Source organism: Carcharodon carcharias, chromosome 13 (assembly GCF_017639515.1).
Source record: "Carcharodon carcharias isolate sCarCar2 chromosome 13, sCarCar2.pri, whole genome shotgun sequence".
Lineage (NCBI taxonomy): Eukaryota > Metazoa > Chordata > Chondrichthyes > Lamniformes > Lamnidae > Carcharodon > Carcharodon carcharias.
The window spans coordinates 55674924-55695894 of record NC_054479.1 but is presented as its reverse complement, the minus strand read 5'-3'; the positions used below and the strand labels follow the sequence as shown (position 1 = coordinate 55695894).

Here is a 20971-nt window from a genome sequence, read left to right as displayed (position 1 = left end):
AGATATTTTAGGGTAGGTTTTCAACTTACGGGTGGTTTCTTATAAGGGGTAGTTTGTCCAAAGCGCCAGCTTTCCCTTCAGGCAGCAAGTTGAACATCTACACCTTCATAGTCGTCATCTCTGAACAACAGCTGTTATATAACACAAACAAGTAAAATAAATGACACTGGCACAATTTATACTGCCCTTTCCTCATCACTCAGTGCCACATGTGGGCATGTAGCAGAGCAGCGCACAGCAACAACCGTGTGAGTCTGTTTCTGTGCAAGTTAAGGATGTTTTGGTGACTCTGGATAGTAATTTTTTGTTTGAGATGCTGTGGCTGATATGATTACACAACCTTAAGAAAATTTAGAGTTTCTGCTATACAGGCGCAACCATCGAAAGGGAGGTTTTCAGTCGCTAGTTTGTTTCTGATAAATGCTTCCACTCCTCTGGATAAGGTAGGTTGATGCTTAAAAAAGTGGGTCTCAATTTGGAGATCAGCATCTGGCACCAAAATAAAAACAGGAATCAGAATACCAAGGTCACTAATATAGAGGTGAGAATAGAAAAGACACTAAGAGGAAGATCATTTGTGAGTACGTTTTGGATTTCCCCTGGGCAGGACTCGATCTGAGAATTTCACTTTATACAAAATTTGGCACACTTCTCCATTATTGACCAGAAGGAGGGTTTTGCCAGTTTGCAACATAGACGCTTAATGCAACCATCTCTTGAATAGAATCTTACACATCACAGAAGAAGGCCATTCAGTCCATGGTGTCTGTAGTAGCTCACTGAAAGCTGTCCAATGTAGTCCCACACCACAACCTTTTTCTTCAAAACCCTGAAAATTAATCCTCTTCATGTTTGTGTCCAATTGCCATTTGAAAGTTACCATGGAATCTGATTTTACCACATTTTTAGGTGGATGTTCTTGACCTTAACAACTGAGTGGAAAAATATTTTAATTGTTTTAAATGTATGACCTCTGGTTACCAGCCCAATTACCAAAGGCAGTAGTTTCTCTAGACTTGTAAATTTTGATCGAACAAGGATGCTACTGGAAATGCAATATTATGCATCTTTTTTCTCCTGAAAAGAGAAGGCTTGAGGGGTGACTTAATAGAAGTCTTTGACATTAAAAAAGGTTTTGATAAAGTAGACACAGTGAATATTACTTGTGAAGAACAAAACTAGAGGCCATCAATGTAAGATAGTGAGCAAAAGATCAAACAGGGAATTCAGAAGAAACTTTACCATTATCTTACAAAGCTGGAGAGTTTTAGTGCTGGAGGAAGTTACAGGATGGTGGGGTGACAAGGTGAAGTGAGACCACAGAGGAATTTGAAAGCCAGGATGAGCACTTTAGAATTGCCACAAACCAGTGTATGTCATTGAGCCATAGGGATGAAGGGTGAACTGGACTCGGTATGAGTTATCATCCGGGTGGCATAATTTATGAGGTGAAAGTTGGGAGATGGGCCATGGGAGCATTGGAATAGTCAAGCCTAGAGGTGACAAAACCATCAATGAGGGTTTCAGCAGCAGGTGAGCTGAAGTGAGGCAGAGTCAGACATGTGGTTGGAAGCTCATCTCTGGTCAAAGACAACACATCTGCAAAAGGATAGGTTGAGCATCAGGCAGTTGCTAGGGAGAGGGATGGAGTCAGTGGCTTATACCAATAGAGAAGATTTCTGTTCATCCAGCACCGGATTCCAGATAAGTAGCGTGAGAAATCTGAGACCGTTGAGGGGTTTGAGAGAAGTGATGGTGAGTAGAGCTGGTGGCCAAGAAAGAACTGAAACTAGAAAGACAAAAGATCAGTTGTATTCCATGTGTTGGATTCACCAGCACCTAGCAAAGAAAATAAGCAGGTTCTGGTGAACAGATTTTTTAGGAAACAAAGGACAGAACAGCCCTTCATGCTTGCTCCAGCACTCAATTAGATCATGGCTGATCTCTACCTCATTTCCATTTAGCTGCCTTAGCTCCATATCCCTTGATATCATTACTGAATCAAAAGATAAAGTGACAGATACTTGCCTGAAAAGGCATAACTCTGATGAAAGAGTGAGGGAAACAGGCAAGGTAGAAAAAGTGATGTAACGTTTTTCCAGGTACCTCTTTACAGGGGTGTAACACAATCAGTGGGAACACAAATGTGTCTCCATTTGCTGTTTCTTAACTGGGGAAATAAAGTAGTCTCCTGCCCACAGCACTGACTAAAATCATCATTATTTCTCATCATCCTCCTCAACTACTCTGGTTTTTGGTCAACTATTCCAACCCCTTCACTGCTGCTCCACTTTATGACATGTATACTTTCCGATGTAATCAGTGGCCACCAGAGATCTCTCAGATTCAGCTTCTATTAACTCTCTTTTCGATGGCCTCCTTGGTTACCAATGTACATAAACTCCCCATACTAATTCATGTTCACTTATCACCTTCTGTATCGATTCTGTGCATTTTTTAAAAAAAGCTTTTCTAACCGCTGTGCTCCATCATTGTCAAAAGAGCAGGTTTTTATATTCATTGCTAGGACACAACCTGTAAAACATGAGTAATTATTAATAAGATCACCCCTTCCTAGTAGGGATTACTGTTCTATAGTGTTCCATACCTTTTTAAAGATAATTAGCTAAGGGCCTGTTTGAATTGTGTCAAATAAACATTCAGGCCAAGTCCCTATCATGCCTTGTGGTCAAATGTTTGCAAAACATGCCATGGAACTAGTCTTTCAAATAAGTTTGAACTAAAAATAACTCACCAGAGGATTGCTGTCTTCCAAAAGAGGACAACCATCTTCCCAAAATATTTGAGGCTGGGAAGTGAAAATGTGACCTCCATCTCAAAGCCCACCCCCTCCTTCAAACATTGTTCATTGCTTCCATGATGTTTAATCTCTGTCTCACTTTTCAGGATTACTGATTACTTATATGGACAGTATGATAGTTCTAAACACAACATTTTGAGATCATTCTCATAATGGTCTTCCAAATGTTATCCATGTGTCACACAAGAACCAGGAGCAGGAGTATGCCATTCAGCCTCTCAAGCCTGCTCTGCTATTTGGTAAGATCATAGCTGATCTGATTATGGCCTCAACTCCATTTTCCTGGCCCCCTCGCCCCACCATAACCCTTGACTCCCTCATTGATCAAAAATCTATCTAACTCAGCCTTGAATATATTCAATGACCCAGCCTCCTCTGCTCGCTGGAGAAGACATTTCCACAGGTTAATGACTTTCTGAGAGAAAAAAAGTGTTTCCTCATCTCAGTCTTAAATGGGAGACCCCTAATTTTTAAAGTGTGACCCCTAGTTCTAGATACCCCAAAAAGGGGAAACATCCTCTCAGCATCCACCCTGTCAAGTCCCCTCAGGATCTTATATGTTTCAGTAAGAACACCTTCCATTCTCCTAAACTCCAGTGCTTATAAGCCCAACCTGCTCAACCTTTCCTTATAAGACAATCTCTTCACCCCAGCAATGAGTCGAGTGAACCTTCTCTGAACTGCTAATGCAGTTATATTCTTTCTTAAGTAAAGAGACCAAAACTGTTCAGTAACCTACATGTAGTCTCACTAAGGCTCTGTTCAACTGTAGCAACATTTCCCTACTTTTATACTGGTTTCTCTTCGCAATAAACTCCAACAATCCATTTGTCTTCCTAATCACTTGCTGTACCTGCGCACTAATATTTTGTGATTCATGTATTAGGACACCCAGATCCCTCTGTACTATTGAAATTCTGCAGTCTATCTCTAAATAAATAATAGACTGCTTTGTTATTCTTGCCAAAGTGGGCAAGTTCACATTTTCTCACATTATACCCAATCTGCCAAATTTTGCCCACTCACTTAATCTATCTAAACCCTTTGTAGACTGACTCCTGACTTTTTAAAAAATTCTTTCATGGGATGTGGGTATTGCTGGCAAGGCCACCATTTATTGCCTATCCCTAATTGCCCTTGACCTGAGTAGCTTGCTAGGACATTTCAGAGGGCATTTAAGAGTCAGCCATTACTGGGGATCTGGAGTTACATGTAGGCCAGACCAGTTTAGGATGGCAGATTTTCTTCCCTAAAGGACATTAGTGAACCCGATGGGTTTTAACAACAATCAGTGATAGTAATGGTGACCAAGAAACTGAGACTAGCTTTATTGAAATTAGCTTGATTGAATTTAAATTCCAGCAGCTGCTGTGGTGGGATTTGAACACGTCTCCACATTATTAGCCTGGGCCCGTGGATTACCAGTCCAGTAATATTACCACTGCTACCACTATTCTTTATGTCATCTTGACAACCTATCCTCCTACTTATCTTTGTGTCATCTGCAAAGTTAGCTACCATACGTTTGGTCCTTTCATTCTGGTCATTAATATAGATTGCAAATAGTTGAAGCCCCAGCACTACTCCTTAGCTAACCAATCCTCTACCCATGCTATATGTTACCCCTACACCTTGAGGTTTTGTGTAGTAACCTTTGACGTGGCACCCTATCAAATTCTTTTTGGAATTCCGAGCACACCACATCTACAGGTTCCCCTTTATCCACCTTGTTACTTCCTTGAAGAACTCTAATAAATTAGTCAAACACTATTTCCCTTTCACGGGAAATAGTTAACTCTGCCTAATTGTATTATGATTTTCTAAATGTCCTGCTATTACTTCCTTAAAAATAGATTCCAGCATTTCCCTATGACAGGTACTAGGCTAGCTAGCCTATAGTTTCCTGCTTTTTGTCTCCCTCTTTTCTTGAATAGAGGAGTCACATTTGCAATGTTCCAATCTGCTGGGACTTTTCTAGAATCGTGAGAATTTTGGAAGATCACAATCAATGTATCTACTATCTCTGCAGCTACTCACATGGAATTTTTCATGATATTGAATGCATTATTCGCTTGAGGGAGTGGGTAGGGGAGGGAGGGGGCCATAATTGCACAGTCTTTCTTTTTGGTGATTAAAGTTCCTCAATCACAATATTGACTCTGTACAAAACGTCTCTACAAGAAGAGTAACTCCTAGTGATACTTGCAGAAAAACACCCTGAAATGGGAAACCTGACTCAGGTTTGCTCACAGGTGACCCAAAGAATGGAATCTCTCTCAAATGTTCTATAAGTATGCTAAAAGAATGACTCTGTTGAACACAAATAAATGCACTGAGACACAATTGGTATCTTTTTTATCAATGGGTGTTAGTCCATGGCTACTAGTCCATGGCTACTTATGAATTTGGAGAAACAAACCTTGATGTCCAGTAGCACATACCCACAACTTTTTAGATATTCTTTCATAGCCCGGGTGCAGGAAGGTGGGATTAGATTTGTGTCATGCCTGGGTGTCCTCGGGCTGGCATGGACAAGATGGGCCAAATGGCCTCCTTCTGTGCTGTAACTTTTCTATGGATGTGAGCATCACTGGCAAGGCTAGCATTTGTTGTCAGTCCTTAATTACCCTTGAGAAGGTGGTGGTGAGTCACCCTCTTAACCACTGCAGTCCACCTGGTGCAGGTATGCCCATTGTGCTTCTGGCGGGGAGCTCTAGGATTTTGATCCCATGACAGAGAAGGGCCAGCAATATGATTTAAGTCAGGATGATGTGTGGCTTGGAGAGGACCTTGGAGGTGCGGTGTTCCCATGTGTCTGCTGTCCTTGTCCTATGTGGTAGCGATTGCTGGTTTGGACGATGCTGTTGCAGGAGCCTTGGTAAGTTGCCTCACTGCAGCTTTTATATAGTACACACTGCTGTCATTGTGTGTTGGTGGTGGAGGAAGTAAACGTTTAAGGTGGTGGATCGGGTGCTGATCAAGTGGGCTGCTTTGCCCTGAATTGTGTTGAGCTTCTTGAGTGTTGTTAGAGCCGCAAGTGGAGAGTATTCCATCACACCTGACTTGTGCCTTCTAGATGGTGGATAGGCTTTGGGGAGTCAGGAGTTGAGTTGCTTGCTTCAGAATTCCCAGCCTCTCCAGTAGCTACAAGAGCAGGTCAAAGTTACTTTAATTTCACTGAATTGGTTAGGCTCCAGCAGCTCATCTGAATAATTGCACTATGACCCTCAAGGCCTAGGAACAACGCAGGTTCAACACCATTTTTCTCCAATTTTCTTATAAAAACACAACATTTTTGGCCTGTAGACGTTTATATGGTATTAGTCAAATCGTTTTAATGGGCCGTTTGTCCCACAGACAAATGTTGTCTATCACGCAGGTGACTTGGAAACTTTTAATAGTATGGGGCTGACTTCCTCTGGTTAGATGCTATTTTTAGAAATGCACACTGCAGTCTCTGTGTACTTGTAGTTCCTCAGGAACTCAGAAATGACAGCACCCCTTATTAGGGACAAATATTTGTTTTGATTTGTGGAAATGCTAAGTTTTTATAAATGTTTCCAATGACAGAGCTGTTCTGCAGGACCCTATGTTCTAAACCACTCCCTTTCGAAAACAGTGGAGATGTGAGGATGACATAAAGCAAAGGACCCCCTTGGAGAGTATTACCTCTCTGAAATGATTTGGGACCTTGTTCTACATTTAAAGCACTATAAACACTTATAAGTAAAAATTATTGCATGTATGCATATACACATGGAAAACACCAAGATTTGCATTTATATGATGCCTTTCATGCCCTAATAATGTCCCAAAGGGCTTTACAACCAGTGAAGTACTTTTGAAACGTAAACATTGTTGTGGGAAATGCAGAGGTAACTCCCACAGCCAGCAATGAGACAAATGACCAGACTATTTCTTCTTTTAGATATTGGTTGAAGTTTAAGTATTGGCCAGGAAACCTCACATTGCTCATCAAATAGTATTGTGGGATTTTTATATCCACCTGAGAAGGCTTTGTGTCCAGCAGTATAGCACTCCCTCAGTACCTTACTGGAGTGTCAGCCGAGATTTTGTACTTCAGCCTCTGGAGTGGGATTCAAACCCATAACCTTGTGGCTCAGTTAATTGTGCTACCAGCTGAGCCAAGACTGACACTTGAAGGGTGAAAGAAAAGATGGATAATGACGATCTGAAATTTAAAAAAAAGAATGCAATGCAAGTTGGTCAGGGATCTAAGAGAGGAAGACAACAGAAGATTTTGGATGTTACACACACACTGTTATTTTGTCACTCTTTTGGATACTGGCTGTGGTTCTAGCAATTTTTACTTTTACAGCAGTCCGTCAACTGGACATCTGCAGTTGGAGGGATGGGAAAAGAGATGCATAGAATGTATCATGATTGAGAGGCAGCACTGTCTGCAAATATATGAAGGATTGAAAGGCTTTATGAATGGGGAGTGAAGCTGGTTCATAGATTTCTTCTACATCCCCTGTTACTCCCACTGCCTTCACCCACCCATCCCTCCTCCAAAAAAGCAGTTTGTCGTTAGTTTAATTTCAGTTATGACAAATTGCAGTTAAATTAGTGCTTTTCGGCGCTTGTAAGCCTGCTTTGTTCATTTACAGGTGTTTATATTAATTACAATTTTTCTGAAGTTTCATGCGTGAGAATTTCATTTGTATGCTCTGTTTTGCATGAATTCATACAATGCAATTCAGCATGAAAATTGATATGGCATCTGAATGCACTAAAATATTGAATTACAAGTGCAAAACATGAATTGAATGTTAAATTATTAACAAAATCAAAACCACGCAGTTGTCTTGCATCTCTCATGCACACATGTTCCCCTTATGCAACCAGCCTTATTTTTAGAGAGGGGGTACTGTTGGCTTTGGTATGGTTTTCTTGCAAACACAATAAATTTCAACTGTTCTAATCATTACCAGTTGATGAAAACCTTTCAATTCGTGCGTTTTAAGTAAGACAGGAAGCTAGTAATGTATTGGGGAATTGGGAATTCTCAAGAGCTGCTGCAACGATGTCAGACTGCACACAAGTTCTTGCAGAATGTTGTCGTGAGACGCCTTTTGTGTCATGTGTAATTTAGAAATTGGACTGGTGGTTGCATGATGCTGACATTGAGCTATCTGTCCCTTTTGAATTTCAAGCTAGCTGTGTCCTTAATGTCATGGTAATTGTAAAATGATGACCTGGTCATCACTGAGTAAACCATCAGGGCCTGGTTGATGCAGAGCCTGCTTAGTTAGTGGGGATACCCCAAAAGAAGAAGATTGAAAAGGCTGAGTAAATCCAGTAATGACGCTATCTTGCTGCATTTGAGGAGTCAAGTCTCAACACTTCACGCTTTGATACTTGCAGTTACTATGATCAATAATTCATATTTTTACTCTTCACAGTTACTCCTTGTTTTTTCAGCAGAACAAGGATTTCAGACTCTAGTGTTTAACATATTTGCAATTATTTTATGCAGGTTATTAAACTATCAAACTACATTACTAGTTACTTATTTGAGCCCAGTGTTGCGCAGTCTTGGCTTGATCCTGAACTGAGTTTTCAACTTTGCATACCCTTCCATTGCTAAACAATGGCCCATTCTGCTGTCTGGTCATTGCTGATTATGCCTCTCCATCGGCAAAACCTTCACCTGTATCTACACCTCAAAGATTGACTGCACAAATACTTTTTGCGCAGCACTCCTCACCTCCTCACAAATGTCAGCAAATCCAGAAATCTGTGGCCAGAATCCTCTGCCTCTCTCAATCCCAAACTTCCGTCATTTTGTCCTTGCCCAGCCCTTCCAGCAACCAATGCTTCCACAAGTGCCTCATTTCTAAATCATTACGATACTTCCCATGGCCTGTTTGAGGAATCGTCTGCAGCTGTATATCCTAACCTAAATCCTCCATTCCTTAGACTCACAAGTATTACTGTTCCCCTAATGCTATGATGCTGAATCGCCCCCATTTATAGTGTCACAAGTACTTCATCAAATGTATGATTCTTGATGATGATGGAAGTTTTATAAATGCCAGTGTCCTGGAAACTAAATTGTTGGCCAATTTGGCTGAGAGGTTGCAGCCAGATGGAAAATGGTAAACCTGACCTAAGTATATTAATGGGTGTCCTGTAGCTTTACAGTCTTTGGAACTTTCTGTCAAAGACTTTGTGCAAAACCGTTGCCTGAGGCAGGTTTCTGCACCTCCAATAGTAAATAAGTCAGATCCTTGACAAAACAGGGTTGTGTATGGTGCTCACCTATAGAGGAAAGGAAGCAACGGTAATGTCAGCCTCATATTGCTTCAATTAGTCAGTATGTATGTAACTGTGTGGGGCTTCTTTTGTTCTGTTCGGTAAGGGTTGATTACTGTGTGATTATATTGAATTCAGCAGGGTTTTTATATTATAACTTCTCCTCGCACATGGAACTCACATCATGCACTGCCAGACCTATCCAAGTTCTATACTGTGTGTATGTGTGTGTGTGTATATATATATATATATATATATATAATGGTTAAATCATGTAATGCAGATTTTCTGTATTGTTTTGCACAGAGAATGACATTGTCTTTATATTATAGAGATGCTTCAAGTAGAAGCAGACCTCCATGTGCTGATGACCTTTGGTGCAGTGGGCTGTTTATATGCTGGAGGATTGCATAGTGTGGGTGGCGACAGATGAGCAATGGCAGGAACAATTTTGCACTTGCGCAGTGGCTTACAAGTTGTGATTGGAACTTTTCTTCCCCAGAGGGTGGAGGAGGCTCATACAGAACTGTAAGAAAAATGTCAAAATCCTGCCCTATGCCAGCTGTGTGTTGAGCCTGTAAGCAGAGGAAGGCAAGAATACTCTAGGTTTCTTGCCTCTTGCTGTCCTCTATACCAACAGCAACAATGTTTCTTTATCTACATTTCAGTATTGCAGCATTATCTGAGCTGTAAGTTAACTGCACCATTCGATCTGGTATAGACCTGGCTCCTGCTGACTACAGACGTTGTCTGAATGTCTGGAAATGGTCCTGTTAACTCCTGTGGTATTTTTTGAAAGGTTTCTTCCACATATGCTCTGCAGGCGTATGTCTCTATTTCACTTTCCAACCACAAGCTCCTTTACTGTACCAGCCTCACAGCACTGGCATTCACTGATGAAGACAAAAACAACTTCAAAATTAAAAATCTGACCCTGTGTGTGCAGTGATGCCCTTGATCTGTCACACTTTTCCACTGAACTCTGATTTGCACCAAATGGCTGCAGTCTGAGACCAGGTTCAGAGTCCAGTAACCTCAGTACGAATGTTGACTGCATCTGAACTGTTGCAAAATGAGGATAATCTGTTATTTCAAATTGTTTTTTTGGAATAGAACGCAAAAGGAGAAAGTATTTCAATTTCAATTTGGTCAATGTGACCAAGTGTCAGAGCAGTGCAGTCAGTACACCTATAATTGACCTATTATAGCTTGTTATAATTAAGAGCCCCCATCCATTAATGACCTGTTACAGATAGGGGCTCTGAATTCCACAGGGATTTCTTGCCCGTGTCTAAACCATTTCTGCTTATGGACCATGGAGCACTCTGGGGATGCATCTAATGATTCTAACACCACATTTGTTTATTTAAAGCCACAGTACTGTTCCCTCATTTGAGGGACAAATTCTCAACCTATCAGCAACAGCAGATGTTTCAAAATCAGCCAATCCATAAAATTCAGAATGGGGAAAAACTAGTAGCATAAGAAATGCAGCAGTGCAAGGCTGAGGCATTAGAAATTTGAATGGAAAATAGGAAGTCGCTAAAGCTTTGTGAACTAAATGGCCAGACACAAGCTGCAAATGGCTGATGGGTATTAATTTGAAGACCCAGATTTTTACCTGCTGTTTGATTTGCAGGATGTCAAGAGCTCTTTGCATTTCAGCATTTCTCAGTCCAGCTATTCAAAGGGATTCTTTACAATCTTTACAACAGCAAAACATTACACCTCATGGTACAAACCCTTTTGAAATCTTGTTTCCCTTATACAAGCATTGCTTTTCCTTCAGATTTGACTGTAAATGTTTTCTTTACACTAATGTTATACTCCCTGTGCAGTGCTAGCTTTTGCTTGGTTTCTAGCTAGTGTGACTGTCTCTCTCATGGCTGCGCTGTAATTCTGACAGTCATTCTGGCTTGCTTTTTATTTAATCATTCTGTATCCATCCAATGTGCCATTCCATCTGCAAGAAATGCATCTAATCTGGCAATGTCTCAGACCTGATGAATCCATCCTTTCCATTTTCCCTTTGTTCTGGTCTGTGCAACATGTAATTATTCAGAGAGCTTTCCCTGAGAATTCTGCAGTTTTTTTTTTGCTCCTCACTGGCTGTATAAGCTTGCCTGCTGAGGACAGAATTAAATATTCTCAGTCAGTGGTCTGGAATTTAATTTCATTGTGAGTGTTCAGCAGCACTGCAGGAAGGGGGTGAGTGTGGGGGGAGGGTGGGAGCAAGTAGCTCAAGTGATTGGTGGTGCTTGCCACTGGATGGCACAGTACTGTTAGAGTATGAATGCTGAGAAAGCTGGAGACTGACCAGTACTCAGCACATCCTCAATGGTAGCCAGTTACATGTGAACAGTAGTTACCTACTCTAGTAAAGATGAACTGTGAGCATCATTTCCATCTGAATATGATAGAATAATACAGTATCAAGACTGCATTCAAGCACTGAGATAACTGTTCTATCAGTGTAATATAATGACCAAGACTGCATCTCCTTGCGAGCTCAGATAATTTCACCACGTAACACCAGGATCTGTGCATGGTTCCACATACACTCAATCCATCTGGGACCACTCATGTATAAATATGTTTGGGACTTAACATAAATTATTTTAAGCAGAGATTGTGACCTGCACATCATTTTTTAAATATATAAAATGTTGGAATTTATATCCCAGAATAAGCAGTTACTCATCGACAAGACCTCGCCCATTAAAGAAATGTCAACGATGGGCATAAGAAACTGAAATCTGAAAAGTTTATGTGACATAAACTATTTGAGAGGTACCTGAAGTGATTCTACAAGTAAATGTTTTAACAGCCTACAAATCTCCTCCGTTAAGTGGCCTAAGTACACAGGGGCCTCAGGCCTGCAGTATTGTCACCCTGTGATGTACAAACCTCTGCTTGAGATGGGAGCTACAGCCTACAGAAGCTGCTTATCCAAATCCATTAGAACTGTTAATCTACTCCACAGAACTATTTTCAGCCCTTTAGCATAGGCTGTATACTGCACAGGATGCGTAGTGCTTGGTTTCATTGTAAAAGGATCTTTCTCAGACTCTACACTCCCACCTCCTGGCCCTCAACCACCATCCTTGTTATAACATGGCCTTTTAAAGCTTATCATTCTGCTTGTTTATACAGAGTATGTGCAGCAGTGAATAGCCATCAGATGAAACATAAAATATATTCTGAAAAAGTCAGGAGATTCTGTTCTCACTGGGTGCTATTTATTGAGGATTGCTTTTGTCAAAGGTAGTGTTTATAACTGAGACTGAGCTGTACCATATTGATAGATCATATTAATGAAATAACTGCCTGGTTAATAATGTACAGTTTGTGCTTGTACAGCACATTGCCTCATATTTTGCTGCTGGATTTTTTTTAAATGAGTGGGGTGTTTTTGTTTTGATGTGCAATTGTGGCATTGCTCCCCTTGTACAAGTATTTGTATTGAGCTGTACAGTAATAGTATTGTAACTTAAATACATAATTATTTTCCCCTCACAGTTGCGCAGAATGCAGGAAATGATTGCTCAGATGCAGGCTCAGATGCGAATGAAGCCTGCAGATAATGGAGATGGACACTGAGTGATGAACCATCTCTGCTTCTATTTACAGGTAAGAGTTGTTCAACCCTATTCTGGGATTGAAAGGTTATTGGAATTATGTAATTCGATGCTAGCTGTCAGGGTTTAACAAATGGAATTGCACTTGAGTAACCCCTCACTTGCCTGAACCCAGCTTCTGGGTGCTCATCCATCTATACAATCACTCACATGAAGTCAGCTCTTGGGTATCAATAAGCCTGAACTATCATTCACATGAAACCATCTTTCAGGATTTCATGTGTGCAGAAACATTTTATTTGTGACCACTCTAGCTGGAGTCTGTTTCTTTAAGCATCCTCAAAATGTCTTGCTGGAAGTACAAAGGTCTGGAAGTTCCACTGGGATTCTCCTGGTTTCCCACCACAATTTCAACAGGAAATGACTGGAACCCTCCAGAGAAAGGGGTAAATGTCCATCTTTAGCCACTGAGGCCAGCGGTCTGAGGTTGGGGAGGGTGGAGAATCTTGGAAGAAAGCATGTGGAGTTTTAGAGCCACAATGAGGCAGTTCTTGTCATTAAGGGCCATCTTCATTTCCACATTGTGAAAAGGCTGTGTAACAGCAAAGGGTTAATGTGGAAGCTTTTTCAACCAGATCAAAAAGCACAGCTAGGTCTTCACTGGAACATTTTGTCCTATTGTTGGCTGAATAGAGCCTGAATGCAAAGAACAATCAAAGAAGCAACAGCTGGAAGGCTGCTGTGAAAAATGATTTATTTTTTCATAAATGTTCAGGATTGTGCAGTTCTACCGCAGAGTTTCTAATTTGGGACAGGAATGTATGTGAAAATATGAGAGTTAGGAGAAAATGGGGAAACTCTGTCAGTTGTATTTTAAACAATGCCCCAAAGAATCCTCCCACTGCTTCTGTTTAATTGCTTCCACCTCGGCATGTTTTTCAAGCTATCCAATCAGGCTGTTGTGTGGTTCTGTGGAATTCGAACTGTGGGGCTGGCCAGAGGTCAAATGGACCCGCAGATATGTCTGATTTTTTTTCTTTTTAAATTTTTTTTTGGTGCGAGATTTGATGTTTACTTTGCAAAATACATCAAATTACAAATTCTTGATGGTTGTATCTCTGAACAGCTTCCTTTTAATGCGGGTGGTTTGAGTTATTTTATCTGCAGATAATGACTGTATGTATGCAAGTTTGACAGACAGGACTCGCTGTCAGTGGAATTGTGAAATACTCACTAAACTACTTCGGCTAAAACCAGCAGCAGTATTCCTATTATTCTCAGCTGCAGAATTGAAATTCCAGTAAATTTAGTTTCTTGAAAATCGTTAAATCATGTCATGCAAAAGGAGGACATTCAACTCATCATGCCTTTGCTGGCTCTTTGAATGAACTATCCGATTGGCCCCACTCCACTGCACTTTCACTATAGCCCTGCAAATTATTCTCTTTACAGGTATATATCCATTTTTCTTTTGCACGTTGTTAAAGAATTTGTTTCTAACAAGCTTTCAGGTTCTGCATACCATATTGTAGCCACTCACTGTGTAAAATTTTTTATCCTCATTTCCCTCTTGGTTCTTCTGCCAATGATTAAATTTGTGTCCTCTGGTTACCGACCCTCCTACCAGTGGAAACATTTCACCCCTGCCTACTCTAGTAATACCCCTCAGAATTTTGAATGCCTCTGTTAAATCCCTTCTCAACATTCTCTGTCCCAATCTCTTATCCTAGTCTCTCCATATGACGGAAGTCCCTCCTCCCTGTAAACCTCCCTGCACACTTTCCAAGACCTTGACAGAGTGTAGTTTTCATCTTCATTATTTGGTCGATGAACTAACAAGGCAGATCACATGACTGTTATAGACCTGCTTCATTTTTGTTTTCACTGGACCCTATAACAGGCAGCCAATCCGCTTCGCTGATTTGTTGGCCAAATCGTAAGGACAGTTATCCCAAGCAGTTAATCTAGGTATCATTCTCCAGTTTACTTTTACGAGTAATTGGAATGAGCTGAAAGGAAGTCATCATAGGAAAAAGTTAGAAATATGCATAGGGAGTGTAGGTACAGGAGTAGGCCATTCAGCCCATCAAGCCTGCTCCGCCATTCAAAACAACTGTGGCTGACCATCCACTTAATGCCTTTTTCCTACACCATTCCCATATCCCTTTATGTCATTGGTATCTAGAAATTTGTCAGTCTCTGCTTCAAACATACTCAATGACTGAGCTTCCACAGCCCTCTGGGATTGAGAATTCCAAAGATTCACAATCCTCTTGAGTAAAACAATTTCTCTTCATCTCAGTCCTAAGCGACTTCCCCTTTATTTTGAAATTGTATCCCCTTGTTCTAGATTCACCAACCAAGGAAACATCTTACCAGCATCTACCCTGTATATCCCTTTAAATATTTTGTAGGTTTCAATGAGATCACCTCTCATTCTTCAAAACTCTAGAGAATACAAGCCCAGTTTACCCAATCTCTCTTCATAGGACAATCCTGCTATCCCAGGGACAAGTCTGGTGAACCTTTGCTGCACTCTCCCTATGGCAATAATATCCTTCCTAAGGTAAGGGGACGACAACTACACACAGTACTCCAGGTGCAGTCTAACCAATGCTCTATACAATTGAGGGAAGACTTTGTTACTTCTGTACTCAAATCCTCTTGCAATAAAGGCTAACATACCATTAGCCTTCCTAATTGCCTACTGCACCTGCATGTTAGCTTTCAATGACTTATTGACGTAGACACCCAGGTCCCTTTGTACGCCTACACTTTCTAATCTCTCACCATTTAAGAAATATCCAGCTCATCTGTTCCTCCTACCAGAGTGGATAATCTCACATTTTTCCACATTATTTTCTAGTTCGTTGTTAAAATCCTTCGCGAATGGAGATTATTATATTTTGTTCAAACTTTGTATTTAAGGAATTTTTATTGAACTCTGAAAATGATTTTCCTGCATTTCACTTCATAAAATCAATAGCATAATAGGAGACTTTTTGACCCATCGTATTTTTGCCAGTTCTTTGAAAGAACAATCCAATTACGCCCACTCTCTTGCTCTTTCCCCATTTTTAAAATTTTCAAATATAAATCAAATTCCATTTTAAAAGCTAATATTGAATCTGCTTATCAAGCCCTTTCAGGCAGCACATTCCAGATCATCATAACTTGCTATGTTTTAATAATTCTCCCCCCTTTTTGTAAAATTTTGGAATTCATCCAAGAATTTGAGGCACATCCTGAAACATTTTAACCAACAATCCTGAAGTGAGAATCATACCTCTAAGCCAACAAATCTGTTGGTTGGTCAAGTCTAGCAGTCTTGACAGAAGGCACTATGAAACTAAAACATCAGTGGTTCAATCCTGGTCTGTGCTGGAGTTGCAGATCTCAGCCTGGGTTGGGAGTTAGTTCATGCACTTGGCTGTTGTGTCTCCACAGAAGGATACTAGGTGAGTCTGTGAGGCATGTTCATGCACCATCTACCTACCAAAATGTGTTGGTTCCCTGGAAGCAGGTTCCATTCCTGCTCTCTCATGGATATCCTAAAAGCAATTAAAAGTAGCCAAGAATGGACCTTCATTAAAATAGTGAACATTGAGTTCTGCCCTAAGACTCAGTTGCTGAATGCATTTTTCATTGTGGAACTGAAATATGGACCTAGGAAGTTTGATCCTCCTGATGCTGTTTTAAATCAATCGATCTCAGTTAGAGCAATGGCAGGGGCACTACAATTTTGCAGAGGAGAAAGATCACCATGGGACCATATTTATGATTGCTGAGTAGTGCATGAATAAAAGGCATTGACTGGATTATGCGCAGTTATGATGTTCCCCAGGTGAAGGGCATTAATGACAGTCCCTATATAGTCTCTCAAAAGAATGGTCGGAGCAGAAGGATGGAATATATAGAACTATGGCCCACCTTCAGGAGAAGAATGAAAGAATGGAATTTCTTTTTAAAATGAAACATAGAATGGTTGCGTAGAAATGGGAAGCAGAATTGGATGTGTCAAAGCACAAGATCGAAATGCGGGGGGGTGTCCCCCTTTGGATCCCTTATAGAAAGTAGTGAATAGATGTGTTTTCAAGATTCACAGGATCATTGAATGATACAGCACAAAAAGAGGCCACTCGGTCCATCACATCCATGCTAATTCTTTGAAAGAGCCATCCAGTTAGCTTCACTCGCCTGCTCTTTCCCCTTCAGGTATTTATCCAATTTCTTTTTGAATGCCACCTCTGGTTCTTATGCCTGTCATCTTAAATCTTTGTCCTCTGGTATTTTTGCTATTGATCCTTTTGATCCTTTTGCTATTGGAAACAGTTTTTCTGAACACTGAAATCAATTGTCTTCTTAACCTTCTCTGCTCTAAGGAGAAGAACTCCAGCTTCTCCAAGCCCACACAAGTTAAGCTCCCGTCCATGGTACTATTTTAGCAAATATTTTCTGCACCTTTTCTATTTTCTGACATCCTTTCTGAAGTGTGGTGCCCAGAATTGAACACAAAGTTGTGGGGACTTTTGTAGATTCTTTTATCTGAGCACCATAACTGTGCTGAAAGCTTTTGTCAGTCTTGTCCCTCTGGATGTTCACCCTGTGATTAATTGTTCAGTAACATTTTGGCATAATATTAAAAGTAGTGGCATCATAATGAACTTTCCAGTCCTTATAATAGTTCAAATAATGAAAAATTACTTGTAAATGAAGGTATTCATTTTGATGGTAGGTTTACTATAGATAATTGTATATGGTACCTGTGACATACATAAATGTTGTATGGTAAAGACTGCTGTCAGTTAGTAAAGCCATTGTGTTTTTCTCTGTAGGGATAGAGTGTGATGCAAGTTTCTTGCCAACAAACGCTCTTGATGTCTCTTGGATTCAATGCTGACTGAATGAGTTTATCACAAAACAGAAGAGGAAATGATCTTCACAAACCTTGCATGGAATTACTTTATCACTATTGTAATCACAGATATATTTTCTACCTTGCCTATTTGTACTGATGTTACTTGATTACGATGGGAATCTTTACGGTTTTTATATAGTTTGTAAACCTTCCTGTATTGTTGCTACGCACGTCAATTTTTCACAGCCACCTAACCCCTTTCCTCCAAGTGACAGATTTTGGTGGGTTTCACAGAGCCCCTCTCAACATCACAAAATTGCTCATCAATGAGGTGAAAGTACAGCCAATAGTACTGCCCAATGGAATCCCTGAAATAAAATAACCTATTAGCATTGGGTTAAACGCAGCAAAAGCATAACCAGTAGACCAACCTTCTCTTTAATTTGCCAACAAAGCAAAAATATACTGCTGACAAAGACCCAAAATGCCAACTGAATTAAACACCATGATCGTTATCCTGCCCAGCTAATTGGCACAGTTGCTTTGTGTCACAAGTAGTATCCCTGCTAACAAGTTCACTGATAAGTGAACACAGTTAATGTTGGTAATTCCCTTCACTGTCATTATTTTTTAAACCTTGATGAAGAGCCAAAGTAAACTAATAGTTACCCATTTACTTGCCAATCTGCAACAGATGCAGCTGAAATGCTTACTCATGATTTGTGGCAGTCTCAGACTATTGTCCAGTTATTTTACATCAGGTTATACGCCTCAATTTTAGTGCCAGCAAATGTACTTTTGCATAATTCTGTAAGCTGCAATGTGAAAGCCTGTAGTTAAACCTCATAATACACTATCATAAAAGTGAGATTAAGACATGCCACAGATTTCCTTAAATGTACAGTGCACATTAATATGTAGAAGTCTAGCTGTGCTGTAGGGATATTAACATTTCATACATTTATTAAGTGTGCATCTTCAGTTATTTACTTCCATATTTTGATATCTTAAGGCCTGTCCTTGCCCTAAGTTTGTGAAAGGTGCTTATTCTTTTTAGTTTTCAGTTGTTGGCAATCTTGCATGGAAGTCAGGAGTTGTGAGTTCAAGCCATAACACTCCAAGACTTGAACCTGTAATCTATTGCTGATGCACCAACACACCAAGGAAAGACTGCATTGTAGAAAATGTCATTGTTTGCATTAGATTTTGATCTTTGGTGGCTCAAGTGAACAATCATGGCCTTTTCCAAGAACAAGGTGTTCTGCCAGTATCCTGGCCAATGGTCTTCCCTCAGTTAACTCTAGCAATAACGAATGACCTGTTTATTTACCTCACTCCTGTTTGTAGCACCTTGCAGTGTGTAAAGTGGCTACCACGTCTGTTTACTTAACAACAGGTACCGCACTTCAAATTAATTAATTGTCTGGGAAGTTCATTGAGAGACTTGAGTTTTTCAGGTATTAAATAAATGCACATCTTTATATTTGAACATATTCTAAGCCAAGCGACTGATTTGTTTTATTATAATTGGCACAGTATTTCTTTATCAATTTTTGAGAATCACATGGCACAATGTTTTGTTTCTTTTCCACCAAAAAACACAATTCAGTTACTTTGATTATAGATTCAAACACCAATTCAATAAAATCATATGATTAGTAAAGTCTGCATTAAATGAAGCATTTGGGTTCACTCTTTGAGTCTGAAGCTTCACTGATTGTACAAAGATCTGTGATATAAAGGATAATGTATAAATGGAACTGCACAAAATTTAATGGATTTTCACACTATACAATATTCAAGTTTTTTACCTGTATTTCCACCTCCAGTTTCTACTGGAACAGTTAAAGCAAGTTTACTGGTACTGTAAAGTTCCTCCGTGATACAGCTTTATCAGTTCGTAGCCTTCAGCTAACAACACTGTTCAACTGGTATGATAAAACTGCAGATTATTTTTAAACTGTTAGAGAAAAGTCATTTACTTGATTTATACCTGTGCAACTTCCTTTAATGCAATTATTATTTGGTTACAACGTAATAGCTATAACGTGCAGTTCTTTTAAATGGTTGACTTTAACATTAAAGGTCGTTTCAGCAGTCTAGCCAGTTCCTGTGGACAGGAACTTCCCAAACCGGCTAGCATGCACCTCAGTTTTGAAAATGACGATGCTTCAAAAACACTAAATGACTGGTTTGTCCTTCAAGGACCTTTTGATTACAGGGTATCACTGCCTCAGGAGTTGCCCATTTCCAGAGAACTGACCATCTGAGCATGGTCAAGATTTTTTATATCGGCAACATTCCTGGTGATGTATGTAGCTATGATATTTGCATTAAAGTGGCTGCTGTGTTCATTGTGTATGAATTGAGCATACTACAGAATGAGTTGTTTTCCATTTGTGCTAGAAGGGAAAACCCTAGCCGTTTAGTTCAGTGTTTGTCATGTCGTTTTTGTAGCCAGGCCCTGTTATGTTCACCAATTGCTTTATGATTGACAGTTACTTTACTTTCTTTTGGTAAGGGGAATGGGATTGGTTTTGTTTGGCTTGTTGACAATAACCTGCCTTTAGGAGCTTTTGTTAGTAATTTTAAACATACTCATAAAAATGCTTTTATCTTTATACACTACATTTGTTTTTGTATCAGGTAGTCAATAATAAACTGTACAGGACTGAACCAACTGACTGTCTCATCATTTCATTATATTTATCCTGTATTTCCTGTAAAGCCTCTATCAGCCACAAGAACAGGACTGTGCTGGTCGCTGGCTACTGTATGACCATATAATAGATGCCAGGTGAGTGGAAAGGCAAAACTGCTTACAGATGTTTTTGCTTCTTCGTTTTTGTGAGCAGGACATTTAATGATAGCCATGAGGGGAAGAAGCTCCTTAATAATGTCTGTGATATTAAGCTTATCTGCTGTGAAAAGCATGTGCAAAGACCTCGATCTCACAGCTGACAAGTGAACAGCACTGAAGGATGTCTCCATTTATAAGGTTTTTGCTCACCACTAAGGCTTTGTTGCCAGAAGTAGTAATTAAGATGTGTTGATGCTGAGTGAGTGAGTGAGATGTATTGGCTACAATGTAACATGAGTATAATGGCTTGAAATATGGTTCCTTGGTTGTAGACTCTGCCCATATAGTTACTCAATGATTTATTAAAGGAAGTTGTGTTGATATTTCCTCAATGGTCTTTGGGAGGTTAGCCAAACAAAGCTGAGGAAATAGCTTCCACTTAGTCCTCAGAAGCAGTTAGTTGGCTAGGTAGTGACGTGTAAACAATCATCCAGTAACAAGAGAATTTTAAACCATCAAATGATAGAAGTTTCTTGCTGGTACAACAGCTTGTCTGAACATACTTTAAGAAAGAGAGAAATTTGACCTGGTTCAATTGCACAGTTTTAATTATTTTCTTTTTCTGGGCATGCCTA

General features: G+C 40.0%; 1 protein-coding gene across 2 annotated transcripts in view; it reads left to right on the top strand.

The window, feature by feature from the left end:
- Nucleotides 1-20212, top strand: part of zgc:63587 (uncharacterized protein LOC393431 homolog) — a 136711-nt gene extending 116499 nt beyond the window's left edge. For both annotated transcript variants that reach the window (XM_041202578.1, XM_041202577.1), the window contains 2 exons: nucleotides 12620-12730; nucleotides 17514-20212. In XM_041202578.1, the coding sequence (XP_041058512.1) occupies nucleotides 12620-12700 (81 nt within the window). In that variant the 3' untranslated portion in view covers nucleotides 12701-12730; nucleotides 17514-20212. The remainder of the gene's footprint in view (nucleotides 1-12619; nucleotides 12731-17513) is intronic.
- Nucleotides 20213-20971: the final 759 nt, after the last annotated feature.